At 32.3% G+C, this 26,014-nt stretch overlaps 1 protein-coding gene across 5 annotated transcripts in view; it reads right to left on the reverse strand.

Moving 5' to 3' along the window:
* MEF2A (myocyte enhancer factor 2A) overlaps positions 1–26,014 on the reverse strand; it is a 197,750-nt gene that overhangs the window by 28,195 nt on the left and 143,541 nt on the right. For 2 of the 5 annotated variants that reach the window (XM_044665418.1, XM_044665413.1), the window contains 3 exons: positions 13,222–13,371; positions 10,871–11,090; positions 9,710–9,769 (listed from right to left, as the gene is read on the reverse strand). In XM_044665418.1, the coding sequence (XP_044521353.1) occupies positions 9,710–9,769; positions 10,871–11,090; positions 13,222–13,371 (430 nt within the window). The remainder of the gene's footprint in view (positions 1–9,709; positions 9,770–10,870; positions 11,091–13,221; positions 13,372–26,014) is intronic. The other 3 variants (XM_044665415.1, XM_044665414.1, XM_044665416.1) reach the window with 2 other exon arrangements.

The raw sequence follows: 26,014 nt of genomic DNA on the forward strand, positions 1-26,014 counted from the left end.
AAAGTACTGAAAAGGTCTGCCATAATATACAGTGTTCCATACCCATAGTCCACTGTAAAGGAGAGAGGAAATGTGATCTTTTGGTTCCAAGCTTAGTAAATACTGGCTTTTTTTTTTTTTTAATGTTATACTATAGATGCACTGTTTACCTTCCTTGATAGACTACAAGACTCTGAAGAATAGATGTGTAGGGGGAAAAACTTTAAATACAAGTTGGTCATATTAACAAAACTATTTTGTTAAACCACAATTAAACAATTAAAATTTTGAAGTAGCAATGAGATCTCTTTACAATTTCACCTCCAAAATTGTATCTCCAAATGATAAATATGAGTTGCTAAAATGGCCAAAATTCCTATTTCTTAATGAGAATTCACATCTTGGTTCTTTTTTTAATTTATAAAATCACAAACATTTTTTAAGAGAATATTTGCAATGTTTCATATGTGTAGACCCTTGTACCACCCCTCCTTCCCACTTCTACAAAGTAGTTTGATTAGACCCATGGTAAAGCCCCCATATTTCATTATACAATATCTCTTCTCACTTGAGAATGTTCTTCGGTGGGACCCCTTCCTTCAACTGCACCTTAACTCATTCTCCTGAAGTCTCTACTTGCTGCCCAACCACAGGAAATATCTTTTCTTACTTGTTTAGCATCGGCTTGATTGGAATACATATAACATTCCCCTCTATAATCAAATTTCCGTTTTGCTATTTAACCCATAAAATATACTGATTTATCTGTGGGATGGGGAGATTTGAGCAGTTCAATTCATAGTGATTTAGGTCTGTTCTTCAAACACTACCTTCAATTTATTTAAATCATATTTTCATTCCGATCACCTTATGTATTTTAAGTAAGAAATCTCTTTATGGTGCCTTCTGTTGTTTTTTTCTTTTGAAATCACATGTCTTTCTCTTAATTTTTTTTCTTTTAAAAATCTCTAAAGATGGGATAATAGTTTCATTACTTATGTTCTCCTTTATAATTGTATTTATTTACATTTCTTATGTTTCTGTTGTTTGGGATATCTGCAAATCAAACAAGTCTGGTCTCCCCCAATACTTCGAAACCCTTATTTTCAGTGAATTCCATTTTTAAAATTATTGGGCTGGGATATGCTGTATACTGGGTTGCGCCTTGAGTATCTACTTTTCAGAATATATTATTCAAACCCCTTATACAGTTTCTTACGGGCACATTGTCTTCTGTTATTCAAATTATCTTTTCTTATATGTGAAGATCTTTCTGCTGGTCAATGGCAGACTGTATTATCTGGCAAAGTAATTGTTAAATTTAATTTAAACACTGTGTCTCAGAGTTTACAGCATATGGTTTTTTCCTGGTGGCAGTCTGTGGATTCTTTAGATCAGTGCTTTATTTTTCATGTTCAGAAGCTATTGGTAGTTGTTTGGTTTTAATTTCTTGCATTTTGGTGCTCAGGTTTTCTGACTATTGTCTTATTATTCTGGGTGGGCTATGATCCTTTTCTCTACATTTCCTGTCTTCCAGATAGATGTTTTCCTTATATAGAAATCATGTGTTTTTGCTTTGTTGCTTCTTTCTTCTCACTTTTTTCCTTTTTGTCCTTTACTCCTTTACTTTAGTATATTGGTATTTATTCCCAATCTGTTTTACTGTCTTTAACATTTTTGTAGAAACTCGCTGTTGTGGATTCAAATTTTTCTATTCTGCTAACAAGGCTATAAATTCTGTCATTCATTCCCTTCTTCTGAAGATTCTAATTTGTCTCTTGGAATATTCTAGGAACATATTGTTAAACAATCAAATTTATATTATACAATCTGAAAGAGATCTTCACTGAGACAAGTCAATCCTTCCCTAATTGACTCATTATTCAAGACACCCACAGTGGCCTTTCCATAATTTCTAATCCCTCTTTATGCCTCCTATATCTTCCCCTACCCCAACCTTCTCAGCTGAGAACAATGATTCATATTTTACTGGGGAAAAAAAAAGGCAATTCAATGAAAATTCCCTTACATCCTTTTCCTTATCTCAGTCACCAACATGGCTAGTCCTATTGTTTCCTCCTTCACCCTGCTCTCACTGAAGAGTTGGCCCTTCTTGCCAAAACTAATCTCATTTGGACAAATGAGCCAATTTCATCTTGTCTTCTCCAGTATACTGGCTGCTCTATTATTCCTACTCTTTTTAAATCTTTCTTTCTACAGGCTCTTTCCTTACTGCCTACTAATAACCCCAATCCTCTCATATCCTCAAAAAAATCCTTTACTTGATTTATCCAATAAAGATCTTAAATATTTTTATTCCAGTTTGTGGCTAAACTTGAGAAGACTATATTGTACACAAGTGGTACCTTTCCTCTCTTTTTAAATCTTTGCAGTGTGGCCTCTGACTTCAACCAAAACTGCAACCTCCAAATTTATTAATTATTTCTTAATTGTGAAACCTAATGGTCTTTTCTTAATTTTTGTTCTCCTTGATCTCTTTGTAGCCTTAGATACTGTCAAACACGCTTTCTTCTTGATACTGACTTCTCTTTTTTCTCTCTAGGTTTTCAGGACACTGATCTCTTAAGTTTTCCTCCTACCTCTCTGATGGCTCTTTCTTAGTCTTCTTTGCTTGTTCTTGTTCAGGCCATACCTACTAAGTTGAATGTCCTTCAGGACTCTGTCTGGGGCTTTCTTTTTCTATTTTGCTTAGTAATCCAATATTCTTACAGTCTAAATCTGATCATGTCAATTCTATTCAATAAAATCAAGTGGTTCCATACTAACTACATTATTAAATCCTTTTCTGGCATTCAAAAAAGTTCATAGCCAGTCTCTTTTTCTCCCTTTCCAGAATTTTTACACCTTATCTTCAGGTGCTCTACAATCCAGTGACACTGACTTCCTTGTTATTCTTCAAACAAGATAACATATCTCACCACCTCCAGTTTTCACTGGCTGCCCCCATACCTAGAATGAATGTCTTTTTTTCATTTAAACTTCCTAGACTCCTTAAAGCCTCAACCAAAATTGTATTTCCTACAAGACTTTCTTTGATCTCTATTAATGCTAGTGCTTTTCCTCTTTTGATTATCTCCAATTTATCCTGTATATAACTTGCTTATACTTAGCTTTTTGCATGTGGCCTCACTCCTTTAGATTCCTTAAGAGTGGGGGCTATATTTTGCCTTTCTCTGTATCTTCAGTATCTGGCATTTAGGAATTTAATAAATGTTTGTTGTCTGATATAAAATAAATTATCTTACCGTGATATGAATCAACATTATTCATAAACAACAACAGACTGATAAGTGAGAGTGACAGAGTTAAATTCTTACTATCTTAAATGTTTACTTTTATAGTGAATGGACTTAGACTACCCTTTTCCTAAGACTATGCTTTTCAGTTTTTCTGTTTCTCCTTTTGTAGTTAGTCTTTCCCTTCTCTGTTATTGTTTCTGCCTTTAATTGTTCCTCTTCTCACTTCCAATCTTTTCTGGGTTTGGGAACTAGATAACCTAATGTATTAGAATTATAAAGTAAACATAAATAAGCTGTGAAGCTCAAGGATACCTCTTTTAAATAAAGATATTATGCTTCTCATATAGTTTGTGACATCTATTTTAGCTATTGTCCCAATATCACATCAAACCTAGTTCTCAAAATGGTGAGAATTGTCTAAGGTCTTCCAAAGCAAAACACTAGAGACTAAGTACTAAGTGTTTTCCTGAGTAAATTTATAAAGTAGAATATGCCCCAATAAGCCTGTAAATTCTTCTATATAACATGTTTTAAAAACATAAATTTGTTGCAACATGATTGACATATTAGGGAACACTTTGAACATAATGCAAATTTTGAATTTGCTTTTGTGTGATTTGTTTTTGTGTGAGAAACAGTAAGAATGCAAAAAGCTTATGACCAGCTACCCTTCTGATACCCACTTTCACAAGTAAACATCAGATCTTTATCAAGATAAAGTATCAGATTTATTGTATATGTTCTCATGAAGTAGGACCTGTAAGAAGAGAATGATTGGTCCCAAACACTCCCACCTCTTCCAAGATGACTTTTACTCTAGGGGTTGGAGTTCAGTGCTACCCAAATTATTCATGCAGGTGAAGACATCCAGATTCAGCCATAATTTATTTTAGTATCTATGTATTTCTTCTTTCTTTCAAATTAATTTGTTTGTTGGCTACATCAAAATTCCTGTCACTTCGTTTTATCTCCCTCCCCTTCTCCACATCAAAGAAGACATCACTTGACAAAAAAACATTAAATATGTATATATAAACAATGCTTTTCTGGTTTCTATTCATCAGTTCTTACTCTGAAGGTAGGCATTCATAAGTTATTCTCCAAACATTAGTTCTGTAGCTATATGTAATGACTGTTCTCTTGATTCCACTCCATTTGCTTTTCATAATTTCATGCAAGTCCTTCCATTTTTTTCTCAAAAAATTTTAAAAAACTAATCTGCTCATCATTTCTTGTGGCACAATAATATTCCATCACAAATACAGGCTGCAATTTGTTCAGTCAGTCCTCAATCAATGGATACCCTCTCAATTTCAAGTTCTTTGACACAACAAAGAGAGCTGCCACAAATATTTCAAAACATATCGCTTCTTTTCCTTTTTCTCTGTTTGGTACTGCTGGGTCTGAAGGTCTATACATTATGCATACAATTGAATAACCCAGGGCAATTATATATATCTAAATATATGTTGTATATTAATGTACTGCATAACCCTTTAACATGTAAATGATTATGCTACTGCTTGGTGCCTTTCTTTTTTGTGTGTCAACTTTTTTTTGAGCACTGTGTCTCTAAAATATTATTTCCCCCATAAACTCTATGATTTTGACTGCATGCTATTACATAACTTGGTACTTTTTTAAACCTTACCTTCCATCTTGGAGTCAATACTGTGTATTGGCTCCAAGGCAGAAGAGCAGTAAGGGTAGGCAATTGGGGTCAAGTGACTTGCCCAGGGTCAAAAAGCTGAGAAGTGGTTGAGGCCAGATTTGAACCTAGGACCTCCCGTCTCTAGGCCTGACTCTCATTCCACTGAGTTACCCAGCTGCCGCCAACTTGGTACTTTTTGAGAAAGCATATGTGACATTTTAACAGAACTGCATTATGATGGGTAGGGTCATAGAGAGCCAAGTAAATAAGAGCCAAAGATTTTATTTATACACAAAAGGGAGTAGATATTAAAGTCATTTATAGTTAGCTTAAATTTAAAAATAAAGTCCAAGTATTAAATTAATATTTATTCTCAAATAAGCTGAAATATTATTTTTGCACCTCAAAAAGTCATAGAAAGTCACTTTTTGAGAAGTAGATATATAGCCATATTAGGAACATCTCAAAATGTCACTGTTTAACCAATGCCTCAATAAAAATAATATTTTGGAAGGACAAGCTTTTAAAGTAATTCAGAAAGCATTACCTGTTAGAATTTGAAATGGATCACATTTCCTTACCACTTCAGTTTTAGAAGTAAATTTAAAAAGATAGTGTTTTCTAATTACTAATTGTAAGCCTTTGCTTTTTCCTTTGATATACAGGTAAAATATATATTATGTATATATGTGTATATTGTTATTAATATGGTTCAGTTAAATCCTGCAGTTCTTTCCTATAAATCTGCAAATCTCCTGAATTTGCTGCTGAAAGTAAGATATTTAAAATAAATGTGCAATAATTTTCTCTTTTCTGTGACTATAAACTATAAAGGTAGACAATTAACTCAGCCCTTTTAATATGGAGTAAAAATCAATTAACTTTCCTAACTTAGCTATAAACTATGTCAGGAATACTAGTTATTATGCAATTATGTAAGTGTTATTGAACTCTTCTTAAGAGATGATCCCAAAAAGACAATGCATGTGTCTGAATTAGCTGGCTATCTTCTGAACCTGTGTCTCAGTTTGGTAATGAAAAAGCATGGATAATGTCAATAAATCAAATACAACTGAAAATATTCTAATCATAAAAAAATTCTATTTACTCAGTATGTTAAATTCTTACACATAAGGCCAACATGTTGTTAGGAAATTAATCCTTTAATTATTGGCAATAAATTAAAAAAGAAGAATATTCACTTGGGCATCATATTTAGATTTTTAGAGATAGTATCTGAGCTTCAACTGGCTGTTGCTGTCCATGAACTATCTATTTGATATGCTTATTGCTAAGTGGCATTTAAAAACTCTTGGTTAGGGAATATTAACTCATACCTGTCAGTCCCTTTCAAAAATTTTAGAACAAGACATAGCACCTTAGCAGAATAGTGTATATCAGGAGCTTAGTGATGTGCTATTTTCTCAATGTTTTTAAAGTGTAGTTAAGCATCTTGCAAATTTCCTTGCTAGAGAAAAGGATTGTATAAAAGCTCCATTTAGGATTGTATAAAAGCTCCAGTTATGATTGTACTCATGGGTTATCTTCCATAAAATTAGAAAAGAATATCTGCATTTTGTTAATTTTCAGATTATAAATATTTGTCTTATTTAGGATAAAAATTAAAAGTAGTATTCATGAAAAGCCTCTTATTTATGCATTCAATTTTTTCATCTACTAATAGGGGAACTTCATACTTAGACTTACAATAATATAAAACTACTGTACTGGTACTGTGTAATTAGGAGTTGAACTCCAGAACACTCTTTCCCAGCTTCCCATGTTCTTTCTCACATAATGTACTAACGTAGGGAGGATATAAGTTTTGTATAGCTCCACTCTCTTCTCTTGAAAACGCAGCTGTGGAGGTGGGGTGAGGTGAGAGGCAGGAGAATTTTATTCAGATTTGACTTTTGTTCTTTTCATTTCTTCTACTTCAAGTGATTATTAATAAATCTTATAAAATATAATACTTGGAGTTATTGGATATTAATTTTAACCAATAAGCTCATTACAAAAACTTAAGTATATTTATTGATCACCAACTTGTGGCAGAGGGAAAAAAAAGGTAGTTTTTAATATGACCAAGCCTTAGTACAATATTAGGCTTTTAATCAATGCTCTTAATGATATCCTTTCCCAGGGATATGGGGGGGGTGGCATAATGACTAGAGCTGATCTTAGAGCCAGAAAAGTATGGTTTTAAGTCCTGCCTCTAATACAAAATAACTGTGTGACCTTGGGCCAACTCTCTCAAAGTTCTATGCAATTCTCTAAGACTATAAATTTATAAAAAAGGTGTCAGATTGAATGGGTAGTGGGAATTTTTCTATATGACAACTTTCTAATACAATGAAACAATAGGTCCCAGGCCTACTCTTATCTCTAAATAACGGTTAGTAAAGTTGCTCAAAGGAAGTCTTTTTAAAATTTCATTTTATATATGAGTACCAATTTTGGAAATTAGATACTTATATGTAATTAAATATTATAGATTACAAAATAATCTTATATTACAGATTATAAAATTATAGATTTTATTATACTATTATAGATTATAAAATAAAAACCAACTGTTTCTGTTTATCAGCTTCTTGAAACTCAGTAATTCTACCTGGTTAAGAAAACAAAAGAAGGCAATTGCCATAGAGACTCATCCCATGATCTGATTTGCATCTGATTAGACATAAAAACTGGATATAAACAACGTTGTGCTTCTCTAATCTGGGAAAATCAAATTTATCACTGCCAGTTAATACAAGAAAGGAAAAAGAGTTCAAAATAATGATCATGTCTGAGAAGTATAGGAGACTTCACCATCTTCTGTGATAATTGATAACGAATAAGATTTCAGGAGAAAAAAAAGAATGAATTTTAAGGTTGCAAGACATTTAAACAATCACAAGAGAGGAATAAAAAAGACTATAAGCTGGGTAATACAGGTCAACAGATCTGACAGTTCGTATTCTGAAAGCACTGTAAGGCTTAAAGGGCTTTCATCACAACAATCCTGTGAAGCAGGTAATGTACATATTATCTTTACCTAACAGATGAGGAAATCTAGATTCAGAGATTAAAAGGTTTGCGTCCATAGGGAAACATGTCAGAAGGTATGTTAATCAGGATTCAAACTCATGTCTTCTAATTAAAAGGTCAGCATTTCCCCCGCTACTATACATCACTGCCTCTCTATAGAGATAAACAAAGTGAGAGCATTAAAGAGAATGACATAAAAAAAATTGAATAAGAGAGCCAAAGTCAATATTATCTTAAATAGATAAAAAAACAAAAAATAGTACACCAGAAGCTTACGGGGAAAAAGAAAAGAAAATTAAAGAAGAGTTTTGAAGATAAGTTGAACAGAAAAAGTAAATTATGTATAATGCTTTTAAAATCTAGAAATGTAAGAAAAAAATGACAGAGTAGGACTTTAGGAAACCTAAATTCCATGGAATGAAAAAAAATACAATTCAAACCTAGATCTGAGGTTGAAAATTATTTAATGAAAAAAATTATTCAACAAAAAATATTAAATGAAGCAGAGATACCTCAGTACCTACAGTATAAAATAACAAAGCAGACTGGAAATATAATGGAGATAAAGATGGGTAAAGAGTGAGAAGGTGAGAAAAAAGGAATAACAAGGAGTTATAAAAATATAAAGAGAAATAATTAAACTCAACTAGGATTCAGAAATTCCTATTTGAGAAGAATTCCAGAGAAAACTTGAAGGTAGTTAGTAGAAATCCAGTTTGGACAAAATATCATACCATATACCAAAATAGGTATAGTACCTAAATATCAAAGTTCTCTTAGGTGAGAATTCTTAAAAAAAAAAAAAAAAGAAAGAATCATAAAAGATAAATATAATTTTAACTACATAGAAATGAAAAACTTTCTGCATGAACAAAATCTATGCAACTAAAGCTTCCCTTTAACTGGTGGTTGGAACTTCAAATTAGTCCAACCATTCTGAAAAATAATTTGGCACTATCAGTACACATAGCAAGAAATAAAGTTGAAATGGGAAGACATAACTAAATTGTTGTGTTTCTTTAATGCCAGATAAAAGACTATAAACTTTACTTCAGAGGTAACGGCTATCAATGATGATCTTTGAACAAAAGAGTACTATGACTTGACCTATACAAAAGAAAGATTAGTATGGTAGTGTTATGGAGGCAAGAAAAACTTAAGCTGTTATACTGGCAGAGGAGGCTGATAATGTCTTATGGTCATGGTTGGGTAGAATAGAAATGAGATAAGGGCTGTGAACTGTTGAGGTAGGAAAGATCTGAGAAATCATTTTTGGAAATTGATAATTGACTAGATCAACCAAGTAAGGGAGAGGTAACAAGAGTCAAAAATACCATGTCAAAATCTAAAATGGGAAGAATGGACATCCCTGAACATAGAGCTGAAATAAATAGAATAAGCAGTTTTAATGGAAAAGAGGCTTATTTTTGAAGATTTTGAATTTGAAGGACTGATAACCAGATGGCAATGTCTTATATATAGACAAATGAAGATACGTGTTTGGAGCAAAGAAAAATCAGGGCTGATGGTAAATGACAGAAAATATAGCTGAGATGTAAAGAACTTTATGCCTAGTCACATACTGCTTTAACAAATTTGTAACATTATCTACATCATATGGTCATGTATCTTCATTTGGAAGTTCTCAGAGAGGATAATAACTTTTTCCTCTAAATTTTTAATTAAATGGGAGATAATGATCTGAGATCAAGTATTTTGTCTTAAATGAGGAGATCAGTGCATGTAGTAGTGCACAAACCAAAAAATAATAGCAGTTACTTACCCACTGGACTATTACCAGATCCATTTGGCACTGTGAGGTCTGCAGTACTCAACATTCCACCTAATATTAAAAAGAAGTCACAAAGATTAGCTATTCTATTTGTATTAAGTACTTCTTATTCATTAAGCAAAATAATCTGGTAAGGAATCAACATTAAAATGTTTCAACATGAACTGTTTTTAAGAATATGCCTACTTAGCCATGGATATAATTTCCTATTACCCCCATGATAAATGATACCATGCAAGAGCATAATGAGAGTAGTAGGGATATGTTAAAGAACACAAAAGACAATCATTTTATTATATTCTATCCAAAAACTTACAATGCTTCTCTACCTATAAATTCAATTCCAAATTTTTTACCTTATCACTCAAAGTCTACATTTTCTTGTTCTGTAATGCTTATCCATAATTTTCTCAAGTGAATCATCAATTTTTGAATGTCTATTTTGTGCAAGAAACTGTTTTAGGTGCTATGGGAGTCAGACACAACTGAAATGACTAATCAATATCCAACTGGAAGGTCCTTTAAAATTCCAGCTATCCCTTTCAAAGTTAAAATTAAGGGCTATTTTTTAGCAAGATCACCATGACCTTGTCCATTCTTTACCTAATTCTTATTGTTTAGTTGACTTTGTGAACCCACTTGAAGCTTTCTTAGCAAAGATACTAGAGTAGTTTGCATTTCCTTCTACAGCTCATTTTACAGATGGAGAAATGAAGGCAAACAGGGTAAAGTGACTTGTCCAGGGCCACAAAGCTAACTAGCAAGTGTCTAAGGTCAAATTTGAACTTGGGTCTTCCTGACTCCAGGTTCAGTGCGATATCCATTGACCCACCACCTTTTTTTTTTTCCTCATGTAATCAAATACCAACTTAGGTTGTTATTAACTAACTAAATGTCATTATCATTCCAATAATACTGTGCTTTAACTTTCATAATACTAAACACATATTAATACTTCTTCATGAATAGTTCTTGAATTAAAGTCAAAGAAAAGATTGTAGAGCAATGATTCTAACTTATTCTGGGCCATTGAGGTGGTAGAAGATGACAACTCCTGTCACATAGTACTTGCTATTAGTTATAAATTATTTCCATTATTATAATATCAAGATTATCTCTCTAAGGAATAGAAAAATGAAAAGAAAAGATTACCTGTATTGCCTGTACTTGGTGGTCTCTGAGGAGCTCCAGGTGACACATTTCTATGCATTGTAGCCTGAGGTGGAGAGAGCATACTTGTGTCTGTTAACGATGAACTGGCTGCCAATGATGGAGATACAAGTGAACTCCCTGGATTAGTGTAGGTCAAAGCATTATGATTGGTAACTGGGACTGTAACGGACATTGAGAAGTTCTGAGGCGGCAAACCAGGCTAGAAATAAAGGGGAGAGAAGGGGAAAATTTAATTTTCATTTATATTTTAGAACTAATAAACTACTTAGCATACTTTGTTTCACAAGGTATTTGTAACATTTAAATGTAAAAGACAGGCATTAGTTTACTTTGATAATAGATATTTTATAACAAATATTGATACAACTGAAAATCAGAAGCCAGAATACCTTTTAAAATTAGTATTGTGAAACAATACAAATAAAATAATAATAAATATAATTATTTATTGCTAATCACTTTAAAAATAAGTTGTACTAGATTAACTTTTCAGCCTATATCTAGTTCATGATTTATGTTTCTGTTAGTGATCAAAGTATGACAAAAGGCAAAAAAAGTATGTTATCATCAACATAGTCATGAGACATAAAAGCAAAGAAAGCATCAATTAGTAGTTTTCTTTTTAAAGATCAACCAATTAAATTCCTAACATTATACAATCTCAGTGAAAATGAAATAATATAGAGGAAATACACTTAAATCAAATAACAGAGAACCAATTGCAGATTAAATTAATAAAGAATTATTTTTACTATTTGGCTTTAAAACAAATATACTTGTGCAAAGAAATTAGTTTGGATAAAACTTTAAAAAACTACTCTAAGAAAATTCATGTACAATATAAACACCATCTTTCATAATATGTCCATATGAATTACTGATATACTGGAGACATTCTACCTCTTTTCTTTTTATTTCTTGCATTCTGCCTTTAAAAATCCTATACTATTTTTAACTACCACAAAGTAGGCATTACTTATACCTCAATTTTGAGAAGGAAGCACTTTGCTTTCTCTTATCAGCAAAACACTGTCAATTCAAAAGAAAAGCTGATAAAATGCAAAGAATTTGTAGTTCCAACAGTAAATCAGTTTAAAACTATAGAATTATAGAAAATGAACAATAAGTATAAAGTAATAGATATCTGATGCATTTTTTACAGATACAACTTTATTTTATAGTACTACAGACGCTCAACATCAATTCTCTAATCCTCACAACATCCCTGTGAGGTAGGTAGTTTTTGTTTATTGTAATAATGAACAGATATATTCTTGTAGTAGTGTTAGTTTAACCAAAACAATGTTAGTCATGATAGAGAGTGTGTGTGTGTGTGTGTGTGTGTGTGTGTGTGTGTGTGTGTGTGATATGCCAGTAATTAAATCTATGGAAAGTAACTTATTAAAAAAGCATTGATACTGGGCTTAGAAAAATTAGCCTGAGAAAATCCTAACACTGGGGCAGAAAGTAAGAAGATTCTCTGCCAGGAGCACAAATCTACAGAAAAGACCTTTTCATTATTACTGGATACAAGTATTTCTAATAAGAATTATGAGATTATGAATTTAGAGCTAGAAGGAGCCCCAAAAGTCATATGGCCAATCAATCCAATGAGAATATTGCTTCAAATCTGTTCCGTAAAAGACTTTCATGTAAGTTACAACAAGGTTTTAAACAGATCAATATAGTATCATAGGCTTAAAGATTTCAGCACTGGACAGTATTTTTTAAAAGTTGTAGGAAAATGCTACCAAATATATTGGCTTTATAAAGCCCCCAAAAGCAAAATATCTTTGCTATTAAAGCAGCAAAGACCAAGTTTTATATAATTAAAGGAGGTTGCATTTTAGGCACTAGATCTATTTAAGGGAAAAAAATTAAGGGGGAGAGAAGAAAAAGGAGGAAGCCAGCAAGAAAAAAGAAAAGTTTAGTTTCACTTTTTCTACTTTAAAACATAAGTACCATCTAAAAGAGCATTTTAAAACAATTAAAAATTTTTTATTAAAAATTCAACCAATCATAAAGAATATTAGGAATCTCTCTTCTAAAAAATGATTAGAAATTATCATCACAAATACCCATGAACTTAACTATTTTTCCTCTATCCTGTTCTTCAATAGGGAGTTCCTGAAGGTTGAGGTTATTACTGATCTTTTCATTCTTTAGTGTCCACTAATATGGCCTGGTATACAACTAATAAATGAAAAGGGAATTTTTGTTCCTTACTAAATGTGCTCATACCATCACTTCTGTAGTGTTGTACTTAATATTAAAAAAATAAGGTATATTTGTGAATGTCTTCATGCACAAGATAAAAGCACAAACCATACTTTAGTACTCACTGCGATTTTATGATTCCGCATCATATTATCAAATTCCTCATTTATTTTTTTATATTTTTCTTCTGTATGTGGAGTTAGCACATATGAAGTATCAGGGTCCGGGCTGTCGCACCCTCTGTGTTCCTTCTTGTTCAGAGCCTAAATAATGAAGTTAATAAAAAGGATCAACAAATAAAAAGTAAAGGTAAATGAAAGTACTTACAGGGCCTCGCTTGAAAATAAAATCACTATCTTCATTTAGTTTGCTGAATCTGTCCTCCGAGAGTGGACTGTGCTCAAAGTAATCGTCAGCATCAGGGCTCTCACAACCATTAAGGCCTTTCTTTCTTAATGTCTGAAATACAATTGGAGAATTCACACACAAATAATACTAACTTGCCATGATTTTTTGTTTATTTATTAAGAGAGCACAGACTGAACTGAACTATATCGAGCCACTGAAATGATTTTAAATGTATTCTAATTTTCAAAAAAGAGCAAATCCATTAAGAATACTCAAGATAATCTATCACAGTGAATATCTGACATAAGCTATTACAGAAACATAGAAAGAATATTCATAGTTAAATGAGTTTTTCCCTTTTCTAACTACTTAGTGAATACTATAATACTACAACCACATATAGCTTTAGCAATTTCTAGTGCTATCTTATAGGCCTTAAACAACTTTATTATCATGACAGTTGGATGAACAGGAATTCATAGAGCAAAAATGGAAATGTAAAAAATGGTCCTCTGATAAGGGTTGTTGTTGTTGTTGTTGTTTCATTGCACTTTTATAACAAAATAACCACTTCAGTGCTATATTATCCTCCCTTTCAAATCTTCTTATGCTTTATTCCCCTACACAAATTTTAATATCAAATTATGCTAGTATATTTGCTTTTCCATACACGATATTCTATCTTGTATATCTATAATTTTTTTAGTGGCTGTCCCTCATACCTGGAATATTCTTCCTTTTGATCTCCACTGCTTCTCTAAAGACAGTTTAAATCCTACCAATTTTAGGAGGCCTTTCCTAGCTGTTCCCTTCCTTCCTCATTTTGTTCTGATGATTTTTCATTTACAGTGTGTGTGTATGTGCGTGTGCACACAAATCTACAGAGATAATATAAATGGAAGAATATGTATTATATAATCTTTCATTAACATTGTTTATCTATATAAATAAACGTATAAATTGTGTAAGCACTTAATACATGCATACTGACTAAATGACTTGACTTGTCTATGAAAATAACATGGATCACTCCATCAATCTTTCTCTACGACAACAACAACAACAACAACAACAACAACAACAAAACAACATGGTAGCCATTAATTCCATTCCTAATTTTAAATTGCAAAATTTTATTTTTAAAATGACACAACAAAAATCTATACAAATATCAACTAACTTCAAACTCAAGTGATAAAAAAATATCCCACAGAATATTTGTAAAAAAACAAAACAAAAACCAATTACTCAGAACATAACTATTTGTTTTTGTAGCTTTTTTATCTTCTTCAGACATCTGATAATGAATGCTATTGGCTTGCCATTGGATTGTAATTCCTGTTTACTGAATGTAACTCAGTGTCCCTAGTGACATCCCGTCACCTTGGAACACTAAATACTGGTTTTAAAATAAATACATTAAAATGACTTATTAAACACTTTCTTCTTAAATTGTACTCTTCCAAGAGGTCTTCCTGATTTCCTAGCCCAATTGGACCTATTTTTTGGTAGAATTACTTGGTAAGCAATTTATATAGCTTTGAACCTTACATTTTATACTGACCATGGAGAGGGGATATTCAGGAATATTCAAAGATTTTTCAAGAAAATCAAGTAGAATTAGAATTATACAAAGATTTTTCTAGAAAGTCATGTAGAATTTGTTTTGTCTAAATAAATTTTTAGTCAAGCTAACTAAAGTATAAATTTTTAAAATAAATTACAGCATTATTTATGCTATTCATGATTTTTAACAGTTTATAATGACTGAAGTAGTTGAATTTATCTCTTAAATACATTATCAACATTTCCCTTGATTTCCCTTGATAATTTTTGCTTTGGGAAGCAGAAACATCAACACTAAATTGTGAAAAATTTTACTTAGTATTTCAACTATTAAGGTAAGTTTATTTCATTTCAAAATGTCAACATTAGCTAAAATAAAATGCTCAAAGATCATAGGTCATCATCAGTATAGACATAATTCTTTCTCAAATTACTTGGCATATGCTATGTATCATCACACATACAGAGCTTGTAACCCCCACTTAAATGCAATCACTAAATCAGCACATGGCAAATGCTACACCTGTTTCTCCAACACCTGTCATTACACTAAGCTTTCCTGGTCTAACCAATCATATGAACATTTATTTGGTCTTTGCCATAAAAGGACCTGTTGTTTAGGACACTGAAGGTCAGAGACAGTTATCCTCTCTACTCTTCTTAGCAAGTTCTGCTTGCCAGTTCTCTGCATACTGATATCAGCAGGAAAAATGTTAACGCTTAATATACTGGTTTCACAATCTAAATCTTATAACTTAACAGAAACCTATAAACAAAACACAAGAAGTCAGTAGCAACTTCAAATAGATTCAATGCCAATATATGTTTTCACAAAGATAATTATTAAAAATCAGAATCAAAAGAAAACGGTTGCCAAAATTACTGTTTTTTCTAGTTTATTCATTTTAAGTCAGTGAAAAAGGATTTGCTTTTTACTTTAGTTTAAGTTCTTTAGATGCTATTTCTTTACTGATCTTCAATAAGAATAATTATATTTATTGTTCTTTTTGAAAATATTGAAAAAATCTTTACAAGTAAAAAAATATGGAAGCTTTACCCTGCATCCTAATAAGCTAAAATTTTTAATAAAAGAAAATGTTTTTAAATTTGTAAAAACCCTATAAGTGAATATAATAATAGCATTTCTTTAATGAATACACATGCTTTTTCTTCTAACAAGAATAGGGTTAACTCTGCTTTTACTTAGGAGGAAGAAAAATATTGTATTATCTACAGCTCAAGTTTCTGGAAATCTTCATTGCAAATGGGGTTCCTGTCATTGCCAGAGAACTTAAGAGGTTGGTTCACTTTTGGAGATAACATTAATGTTCCTATGTTTGATATCCAACTTGTTTCCTTATCATCAAAACACTGACTATTGCTTTGAGGACCCAACTACCATAAAAAGACCTTTTCTGTCTTCTTTATCATTACCCAATAGCATCATAGTAAAAAGTTTCTCCTGTATGGCTGGTCTTAACAAGTGGAATGCTGTGATATGTTGACAAGACCAGGCGAAGCATAAGGGAGACAGGACAGCTTTAGTTTTCTCAGTGGGTGGGAGGTTAAGCATAATAGGCTCTTGCTCAATGAAGAAAAAGAACAGAGAATGATCCTAAATACTGAGGACAGAGGTTTTTTTAATGGTGAAAAAAGCCATTAAAATAAACGAGCACCAACTTAAGCTTTCACTATGGGTAATTAGGGTAACATTTTTTTTTTGTCATGCAGTAAATTATGTTTCTAAAATCCATTTAAATATCCACAGCTACTTAAAAATGTTTCAGTGACATTTTGGCATAGTTGAGGAGAAAGGCACATGATGGTTCGAAATTATTTAAACTTTGAGAGGCCTCTACATTTTAGAATGATCTATTCACTCAATTTTTCTTAAATGTAACTAATATGAAGTGCTGCATAATTTCTAACGACAGGAACACAAATGATAAAGTCTCTAAGCATAAAGAATGGGTTTATTGGGAGATGGCCAGTTCCATAATAAAGCCAGACTTCTGATCAAGACCTAAAGACCCCAAGCACTGTGAGAGACCTTTCTATATACCCTAAAGAATATCACAACTTATATACCAGCGCAGAAATAATTCAGGACAGTGATAAAAATGGAGAGATGTGGAATAGTTGAAATAATCAGGAAATATTTCTCATTGGTAGAAGTCACTTGATAGACAAGGGGAGAGTGGGGGAGCCTGAACCCTACTTTCTAAGCCAGATGATGTATACTAAGATAACTAGGATAAGGAGGTGTAAGGCCTTAAAGAAGGGCAAAAGCCTGATGATGTATAAGGGGTATATACAAAAGTGAAGGACTATCACCAGGCTTCGAACAGAGGCAAAAGCCTCTATGCTAATGAAAACCCAGTCACAAGTTCAAGACCATGATTGTTGAGGGTGCATGATATAGCAATTTTGAGGCTAAGGCTAAAACCGAGGCCTATGCTAACAATGACTTACTATATTCAAGTAGTTATCTTACTTTAAAACTTATATTAAAATGATCACATAAGGCCTACTAAGATCATCACTTATGCTAACATTATTTAACTATCTTAGAATTACAATTATGATTATCTAGAGACTACTGCTAACATTAAAATCTAATCCTCATATAAGGGGGTAAGGGATTTTCCTTTCACAGAAGCATACACTATCTATTGCTAAATGAGTATACTTTGGTAAACAATTAAATGATTAATAAATCTAAGCTGGCCTGATAATTTTTTTAATGTTTCTGCAAACAGGTATTAATATGTTTAAATATTGTAATGTTTTAATTGGCAACCTTGCTTAGAAAAAAGTCTTAAAATCAATATAAATGCCTCATTGAACAAAAAAAAAAGGAGAGAAAGTTCTGTATTTCCTAATGGTTAGTCAAGTACAATGAAAGGAAACTTTTCAGTTTTCACATGAAAAATTAAGCTTCTATACAGTTCTTATTTCAAAGAATCCATTTTAAAGAACCTACTTCAAACTTCTAATTTTACAGATGAAGAAATTGAGGACCACAGTGATGAAATCATTTACTAACAGTCACAAAGCTAGTAAGTGGTAGAAGCAAGATTTAAATGATATTCTGATCCATTAAGTCCAATAACTTTTCTCTTATAATGTTCTACCCTTGTGGCTTCTTCCTTTTCTTCTCACTCATCACATCTCTGAACAATATAAGTACTTTCTTTAGTACTATAGTTTACAAAAGAAAGTATAAATTTCAAAAAAATTACAGAATGCACCCTTGAATAATAATATACTTTTATTTATAAGGAAAGACTACTATAGGCACTTCATTAATAATAGCACTGATATAAGTAAACAAAGAAAATTATCTCATTAGTAATTTCTGTTAGGATAACAGAAAATTGTGATAAATGCAAGACTTTTTAAACGTACTCTACTTTCAGTGATGAAAAAACTGGGTATTATTAGAACAGCAATTTTGTTAAACTTAAGTAAACAGCATTATATCATATCATATATCTGTTACAGGACTGATCATAACTTTAGAAGGAGAAGGCAGTTAGAAGGTCAACTATTCCAACTACTTTATTTTATAACTGAGGAAATTAAGTCCCAGAGAGGTTAGGTGATGCCGGAAGGTCATCAATTTCAATACCATTTTACTTTTGAAGAAATTAAGTACCAGAAAGATTTAGAAGATCTGTGGAACGTATTAGGTAGCAGAGCTAAAATGTAAATCCAGGCTCTAATTTTAAATCAAGTTTTTTTTGTATTTCAGGTGTTCTGTCCTTCAATGAACTTAAGGGCAGAATTCATCTGCTAAAAGTCAATAATTATAAAACCAGAGACTACTAGAAGTGGAAGAGACCTTATTTTATAGATGGAAAATTCAAAGCCTGTAGAGGTTAAATGATTTGTTTAAAGTGGTAGTGCCAGCCCTGGAGCCCAGGTATTTTAATTCTATAAAACATGCTGCTTATCCAAATCTTGTGATACAGCACAAAAGATATATTATGTGAAATAATTATGTACAAAAATATCCTCTTTTTTTTAAAATAGTGATTCCCTCATAATCCCCCTTGGGGGGGAAATCAGTCTTCTTTTTAAGAAGTTACCCTTATTTCACTTGAAATTTCAGCTTAAGAGTAACAAAAACCCAAGGTCTACAATTGTTCTACTCTACTACTAAATGGCTGTATTTGACCTTTCTGGCACTCCATTTTGTCACCAGTAAATGATAATTTGCATTACTTATCTTACATAGTTGTAAGGAAGAGTTTTGTAAGATATAAAGCACTAGTCAATAAGAATTTATTAAATGCCTACTTTGTGTCAAGAGTTAGGTATACAAGTATAAAGAATTAAACAATCCCTACTAACAAAGAGCTTATATTCTAATGAAAGAAACGTCAATTACATGTAAAAATAAATAAAGCACATATATAATGTGAATAAATGCAAATATATGCAAAGTTATTAAATACAAGATAGTTTGGAAAGACATCTGAAGTTGGGGAGGAGGGGATCAGCAAAGGCTTCATAAAGAAGATGATGGTTGCACTGTCTCTAAAAGTAAAAGAGGGGACTCTAATGAGACACAGGGAAAGGAGTACCTTGTAGGTATGAGCTATAACAAGTATAAAGTACAGAGAGGACAGTTTTGCTGATCACAGAGAGGGGAAAATATGTGCATTGAGGGCTGAAAAGGTATGAAGGCTTTAACAACCCAAAGAGAGTTTATTACCACTGGAGTTGATTGAGTAGTACAATTACATAGTGAGATTTGTACTTTAGAAAAATTCCTTTTGCAGCATTGAGTAGGATGGACCAGAATGGCAAGATTCTTGACTTTTAATATCATCATTATTGCTACTTAAGAAGTGCATCCAAATTCTTAAGTCTTAATGTTCAAAGTCTTGCATGCCAGGGTTCCTACCAGTTCTCTAGATTTATTCCCCAACTAAGTTATCTCCTCTATACAAATATTCTATCCAGTCAAATTGATCAACTAATTATTCCTTCAAACACATCATGTATGTTCTTCCTATATTGTAATGTCTTCTATAATTGTCTATAACTTACTTTTTCTTTAAGGTCTAGGGCAAGTCCTATATATTATTTGAAACCTTCACTCTAATCACTGCTTATTCTATTCTTCGGTATTTTATGTACTATTAACTTGCTAGTCAATATAAGAAACCCTGTATCACAAGTTATCCTTTCTAAGTTTACATCTGGATGAAAAGTCCATATTTCAAAACATTCTTGGTACAGACCATTATCACATTACAACTGGAGTTTTGTAGCCTGCTAGTGGGTCTACTTATATATCAAGTCTCTCCTCACTCCAATCCATCCTCTATTGAGTCATCAAAGAGATTTACCTAAAGTGCAAGACCATAATCAATGATACATGTAAAACCCAGTGGAATTGTGTGTTGGCTACAGGGGATTTGGGGGGTGGGGGGTGGAGGAGAGGGAAAGAACATGAATCACGTAACCATGGGAAAATATTCTAAATCAATAAGCTCCGGTGGTTTTCTACTGCCTCCACACCAAATATAAAATACCTTTGTTTAATATTCAAAGCCCTTTATAGCATAGCCTTCTCCTGCCTTTATAGCTTTCTTACATCTCACTCCCTGCTATATACTATTTAATATAACGACATTGCCCTCCTTGTATTCAATGAGTAAGACGCTTCATCTATCCAATTCCGGGAATTTTCTCTAGCTGTCCCATATACCTGGGATGCTCTAGGCTCCTTATCTCTGCCTTTCTGTATGTCCCAACTAAAATCCCATCTTTACAGGAAGCCTCTTGCAACCCCTCCTAATTTTAGTGCTTTTTTTCTAAATTCTTCCCAATTTATTTCATATATTTGTTTCCCCCCCACCATTAGCTAGTGAGCTGCTTGAGGGCAGGAACTGTCTTTTATTCTTTTAGTAATCTCAGCACTTAGCATAGTTCCTGGCTTATAGTAAGTGCTTAATAAATATTTATTGACTGATTGATTTGCATACTCAGCCTAGGACAATATTCTGGAAGAGATAGGATAGACATTTGATACATAATGATGTGGATGTATTATATTATACTATAAAGTATAGGAGCAAAAGACACAAATTAATAATATTATTTTTGAAGCACAAAGCAATAAGATTATATTTTTGTCAAAAAGCGGTATGTTCAAATAATAAAGAAACCTGATGAAATTACTGCACTGTGCTTGTACCTCAATTAGCGGACATTTTGAAAGCTACATAAAAGACTCCACATCCCTTCAGCAGGATAGGCAAGAATAATAGTAAACAGGGCTGATCATCTCTTCATAAATGCAACATTTATGAGAAATTAAAAACAAAAATTTCTGAATGTGGATCTTGTAAGATAACCAAAACTGTTGAAATTTACTGATAGAGGGAATTTCCTTATGGGTAGTTGCCTATACCATGATACTCTAGGTGGGAGGTAAAAAGAAAAATACAAACAATAATTTAACCCTCCTAGATCTCTGGAGGCAATTTCACTAAACTCAAAGGAATAAATTTCTAATGAAATAACATAGCAGTAATAGGTTGGTGTGTATACATGTATATGCACAATATAGTTATAGAGGTATCTTTGCTTCTGAAATTAAATTACTTGGAGACGAATGAAAGAAAAATTAAGATTTATCTTTGGAGACTGAGCTCATCTCAGTAAACCAAATTATATGGGTTTTAAAACAAAGTTATTATTTGGTTAAAGAAATGGCATTCTGAGAGTCCAGGAGAACTAACGTCTCTGAAAAATTACAGATAAGTATTACTTAATGAACAATTACTAAAAAAGCAAATTGAAGATGGTAGATGATAACAGGCTGTGTAACATATAACAAATAGGGAATATCAAAGAAGTACAGAAACAAAGAATGTCATTAGGGAAATCAACAAAAGAGAAAAGATGGTCTGGTTATATATCAAAGTTAAGGAATGATAGATAGCAGCTTGAGTACTTCACTGAACTGTCTAAAAAATTAGTGAAAGCCAATCTAGCATTTTTGGTGGATTTCTCATTCCCTCTCAAATATGTCCCCTTTCTTCTCTGACAGGGATACCACTCCAGTGCAGGCCTTCATCATCTCACTCCTTAAATACTGTAATAGCCTACCAGTGGATCTGCCTGCCTCAAGTTTCTCCCCACTCCAACCTATCCTCCAAACAGACATGAAAAGTGATTTCCATAAAATGTAGATCTGATCACCTCATGTCCCATTTAATAAACTCAACTGATTCTTACTGTCTCTAGGAGCAAATACTAAATGTTATGTTTGGCATTTATTTAGTCTTTCATAGGGTACTCCGCATCCCAACTCCACATTTTTCCACTCTTCTTACATGTTACTCCCAACAAATAACTCTATGAACTAGTGACATTGTTCTAATAAGACACTCTATCTCTCTCAGCTCACCACATTTTCTTTGGCTGTCTCCCATGCCTGGAATGATCTCCTTTCTCCACTCTGACTATGGCTTCTCTGGCTTCCTTTAGATTCTAACTAAAATTGTACCTTCCATAAGAAACTTTCCCTAATTTCTTAATTCAAATGCTTACTCTCTTTTAATAACTTCCTAGCTATCCTGTAAACATTTGTTTGCATGTTGTCACCAAGGTCAAGAACTATGTTTTTTGCTTCTTTTTGTATCCCCAATGCTTAGCACAATGCTTGGCGTCTAGTAAGCACTTAATAAATGTTTTTTTTAAATCCTTACCTTCTATCTTAGAACCAAAACTAGGTATTAGTTCTAAGGTAGAAGAGTGGTAAGGACTAAACAATGGGGATCACACAGCTAGGAAGTGTCTGAGGCCCCAGGACCTCCCATCTCTGGGCCTGACTCTCAATCCATTAAGCCACCAAACTGCCCCTAATAAATGTTTATTGATTAAATGAAATTGACAGATTTCAGAATAAAGTTATTTTTTTTTAAAGTATTTATACTAAGAAGAAAGACCTCAGTATGAAAGGGAAAAAAGCCTCCACACAGGCAGGAATAGACCACAATCTCTCACCTCTTCTTCAAGGAAAAGGACTTAATTAGGACTCTCTCACCAGGGGAAGATTTAGACACACCTTAGATTTAATGAGAATTAAAGAAAAGGTGAAAAAAAGAGAAAAAGAAAAGGACCTCAACTTGATTTGCTCAGAGGAGATCTAGAATTCAACTCTTGAAACTTCAGCAATAAGAATAAGCTAAACAACAATTAAATAAGGGACTTCATGATGTTAAAGATGAGTATGACACAAACCTATAAGAGAATAATTTTTAAAACCTTATCATCAAAACTTTAAAGAAAAAACACTTTGGGGGGCAGCTAGGTGGCTCAGTGGATTAAAAGCCAGGCCTAGAGACAGGAGGTCCTAGGTTAAAATCTGGCCACAGACACTTCCTGTCTGGGTGACCCTGGGCAAGTCACTTAACCCCCATAGCTTAGCCCTTATCACTCTTCTACCTTAGACCCAACACATAGTATTGATTATAAGATGGAAGGTAAAGGTTTTTAAAAAAAACCCCAACATCTTGCCCACAAGAAGAATTAAAATTTGATGGCAACAATTAAGCACGAATTTTTAAAAGACATTATAAAATAAATGAGATCTATAGCAAAAAGAAATCAAAAAAGGAGGTTAACTGGAACTAAACAGAAGAGGCATAAAATCTTAACCTAGTAGTCATATACTGCCTAAAAATAGAAATGGAACAAATGAAAACTAATAGCTCTAGAAGATGATAAGAATTCTTAAAACAAAGTCAAAAGAATAATAAGACAAAGGAAAATTTAAGATATATCAGAAACAACTATCATAGATAACAGAGATAACTCTTAAGATTATAAGACTATCTGAAATACTTGATAAAAAGAGCCTACATATCTATCAGGTTTCAAGAGATCAAGAAAATTGACCAGACATATTAGAACAAGAAGCCAATGTGAAAATAAAAAGAATTCACTTATCATCTCCTAAGAGAAACAAACAAACAAACAAACAAAAAACACCTCAAAATGATAATTCCCAAGAATGCCATTGCCAAAATCCAAAGTTTTCATACAAAAGAAAAAATGTTATAAACAGCCAGGAAGAAAGAAATGAAATACTGAGGAACTAAATTACACCTGCAAGATTTAGCAGCTATCTCTTTAAAGAAGAGAATAGAAAGAGAAGGTGTATAATCAAGTATAACTTAACCTAGCAATACTGAATATAATCCCACAAGGAAAAAAAGCAATTCTTCTATTAAAGAGGATTTTCAAATATTCCTGAAGAAAAAACCCAAACTGAAAAGAATTCTGATATATAAAAAGGGAAGTCAAAAGGAAAAAAAAAAGGTAACTACAAGTGAACAATCAGATTCATAAGGATGAATTATTTACATTCTCTGATGGACTGGGGGTTGTTAAAAGAATTCTAATGTCATACAAGATCATAAAGGATTTAAAGTTTTGTTGTTTTAAAGATATAAGAAAAAAGCAAAAGAGGAGTGGGGAAGGTTATACTAAGGGAAAATGGCAAACAAGATGGGGGAACTTGTAAGAGACACATAATTAAATTATGAAAGTAGAGCTGCATGCAAACATGAAAGGGAGTGAAGCGGGTGTACTTAAATTTCAGTATCATCTAACCTGGTCAAAAAAAAAGGCAGAACACACACAATAAAAAAAAGTACAATATAGGGGCAGCTGGGTAATTCAGTGGATTGAGAGCCAGGCCTAGAGATGGGAGGTCCTAGATTCAAATCCGGCCTCAGACACTTCCCAGCTGTGTGACCCTGGGCAAGTCACTTGACCCCCATTGCCCACCCTTACCACTCTTCCACCTATAAGTCAATACACAGAAGTTAAGGGTTTAAAATTAAAAAACAAAAAAACAACAAAAAACAACAGAAAAGTACAATATAGAAATACATTCCACTCAACAGAAGATTCACAACAAATGAAAAAAGAAAAATATTAGAAGCAATTTTCCCCAGGTATAAGCCAACAAACCAACTTAAATGAAACAAATGAATATTTACAAAATAAAACACCTAGTTGGAAAACAAAAATAAGAGAATTTAAACAAACACAATTTCAGAGGAATAAATTGGAAAAGTTACAAATGAATGTAGAAAGAAAAGAACTCCAGGATCAGAAAGAATTTAGTGAACTCTATTACATATTAAAAGAACAATTAATTCCAAGAGTATATACACTGTTGTCAAAAAAAAAAAAGCAAAATCAGATATGCAACTAAATTTCCTTCTCTGATACAAATATAGTTTTGATACAGAAGCTATGGCAAATCAATATAGCAAAAGAAAACATAGACCAATATCACTTATGAACATAAATGCAAAAAGTTAAAAGAAAATATTGTTAAAGAGGCTAAAACAACATATTGTCAAGATTATATAGAATAACAAAGTTGAACTTACATTAGGAATATGTTTTATTGAATAGTAGGAAAGATATAAACTTACTGAACCATATTAAGACAAAAACAACAAAAATATGATTCTATAAATAGGTGCAAAAAAGCTTTTTACAAAATACAATTTCTATTTCTGTTAAAAACATGATAAAATGTAGGAATAAATAGGTTTATCTTCAAAATGATAAATAGTTCATCCCTGAAATCAGGAGATACCATTAATTATATTGGAAATAACTAAAATTTTTTCTAATAATATCAGTGAAACAAAGGGTGAAACATGGTTGTCCTTTATCACCACTTCTACACGATAATGTTACTAGAAATACAAGTTATGGTAATAAGACAAAAAAAAGAAATTAGAGAACAGTCACAGATAAAGAAGAAATAAAATTATCACTTTTTACACATGATATGCTAGTGTAGAAAAGAAGGAAACACGATTTATTAAGTACCTACTGTGTGTCCAGTACTGGGTACTAAGTACTAAATAAATATTATTTCATTTGATCCTCACAACAATTTTGAAAAGTAAATGCTATTATTACTCCCCTTTTAAAATTAAG

The sequence above is a fragment of the Gracilinanus agilis genome, chromosome 2, assembly GCF_016433145.1.
Source record: "Gracilinanus agilis isolate LMUSP501 chromosome 2, AgileGrace, whole genome shotgun sequence".
Lineage (NCBI taxonomy): Eukaryota > Metazoa > Chordata > Mammalia > Didelphimorphia > Didelphidae > Gracilinanus > Gracilinanus agilis.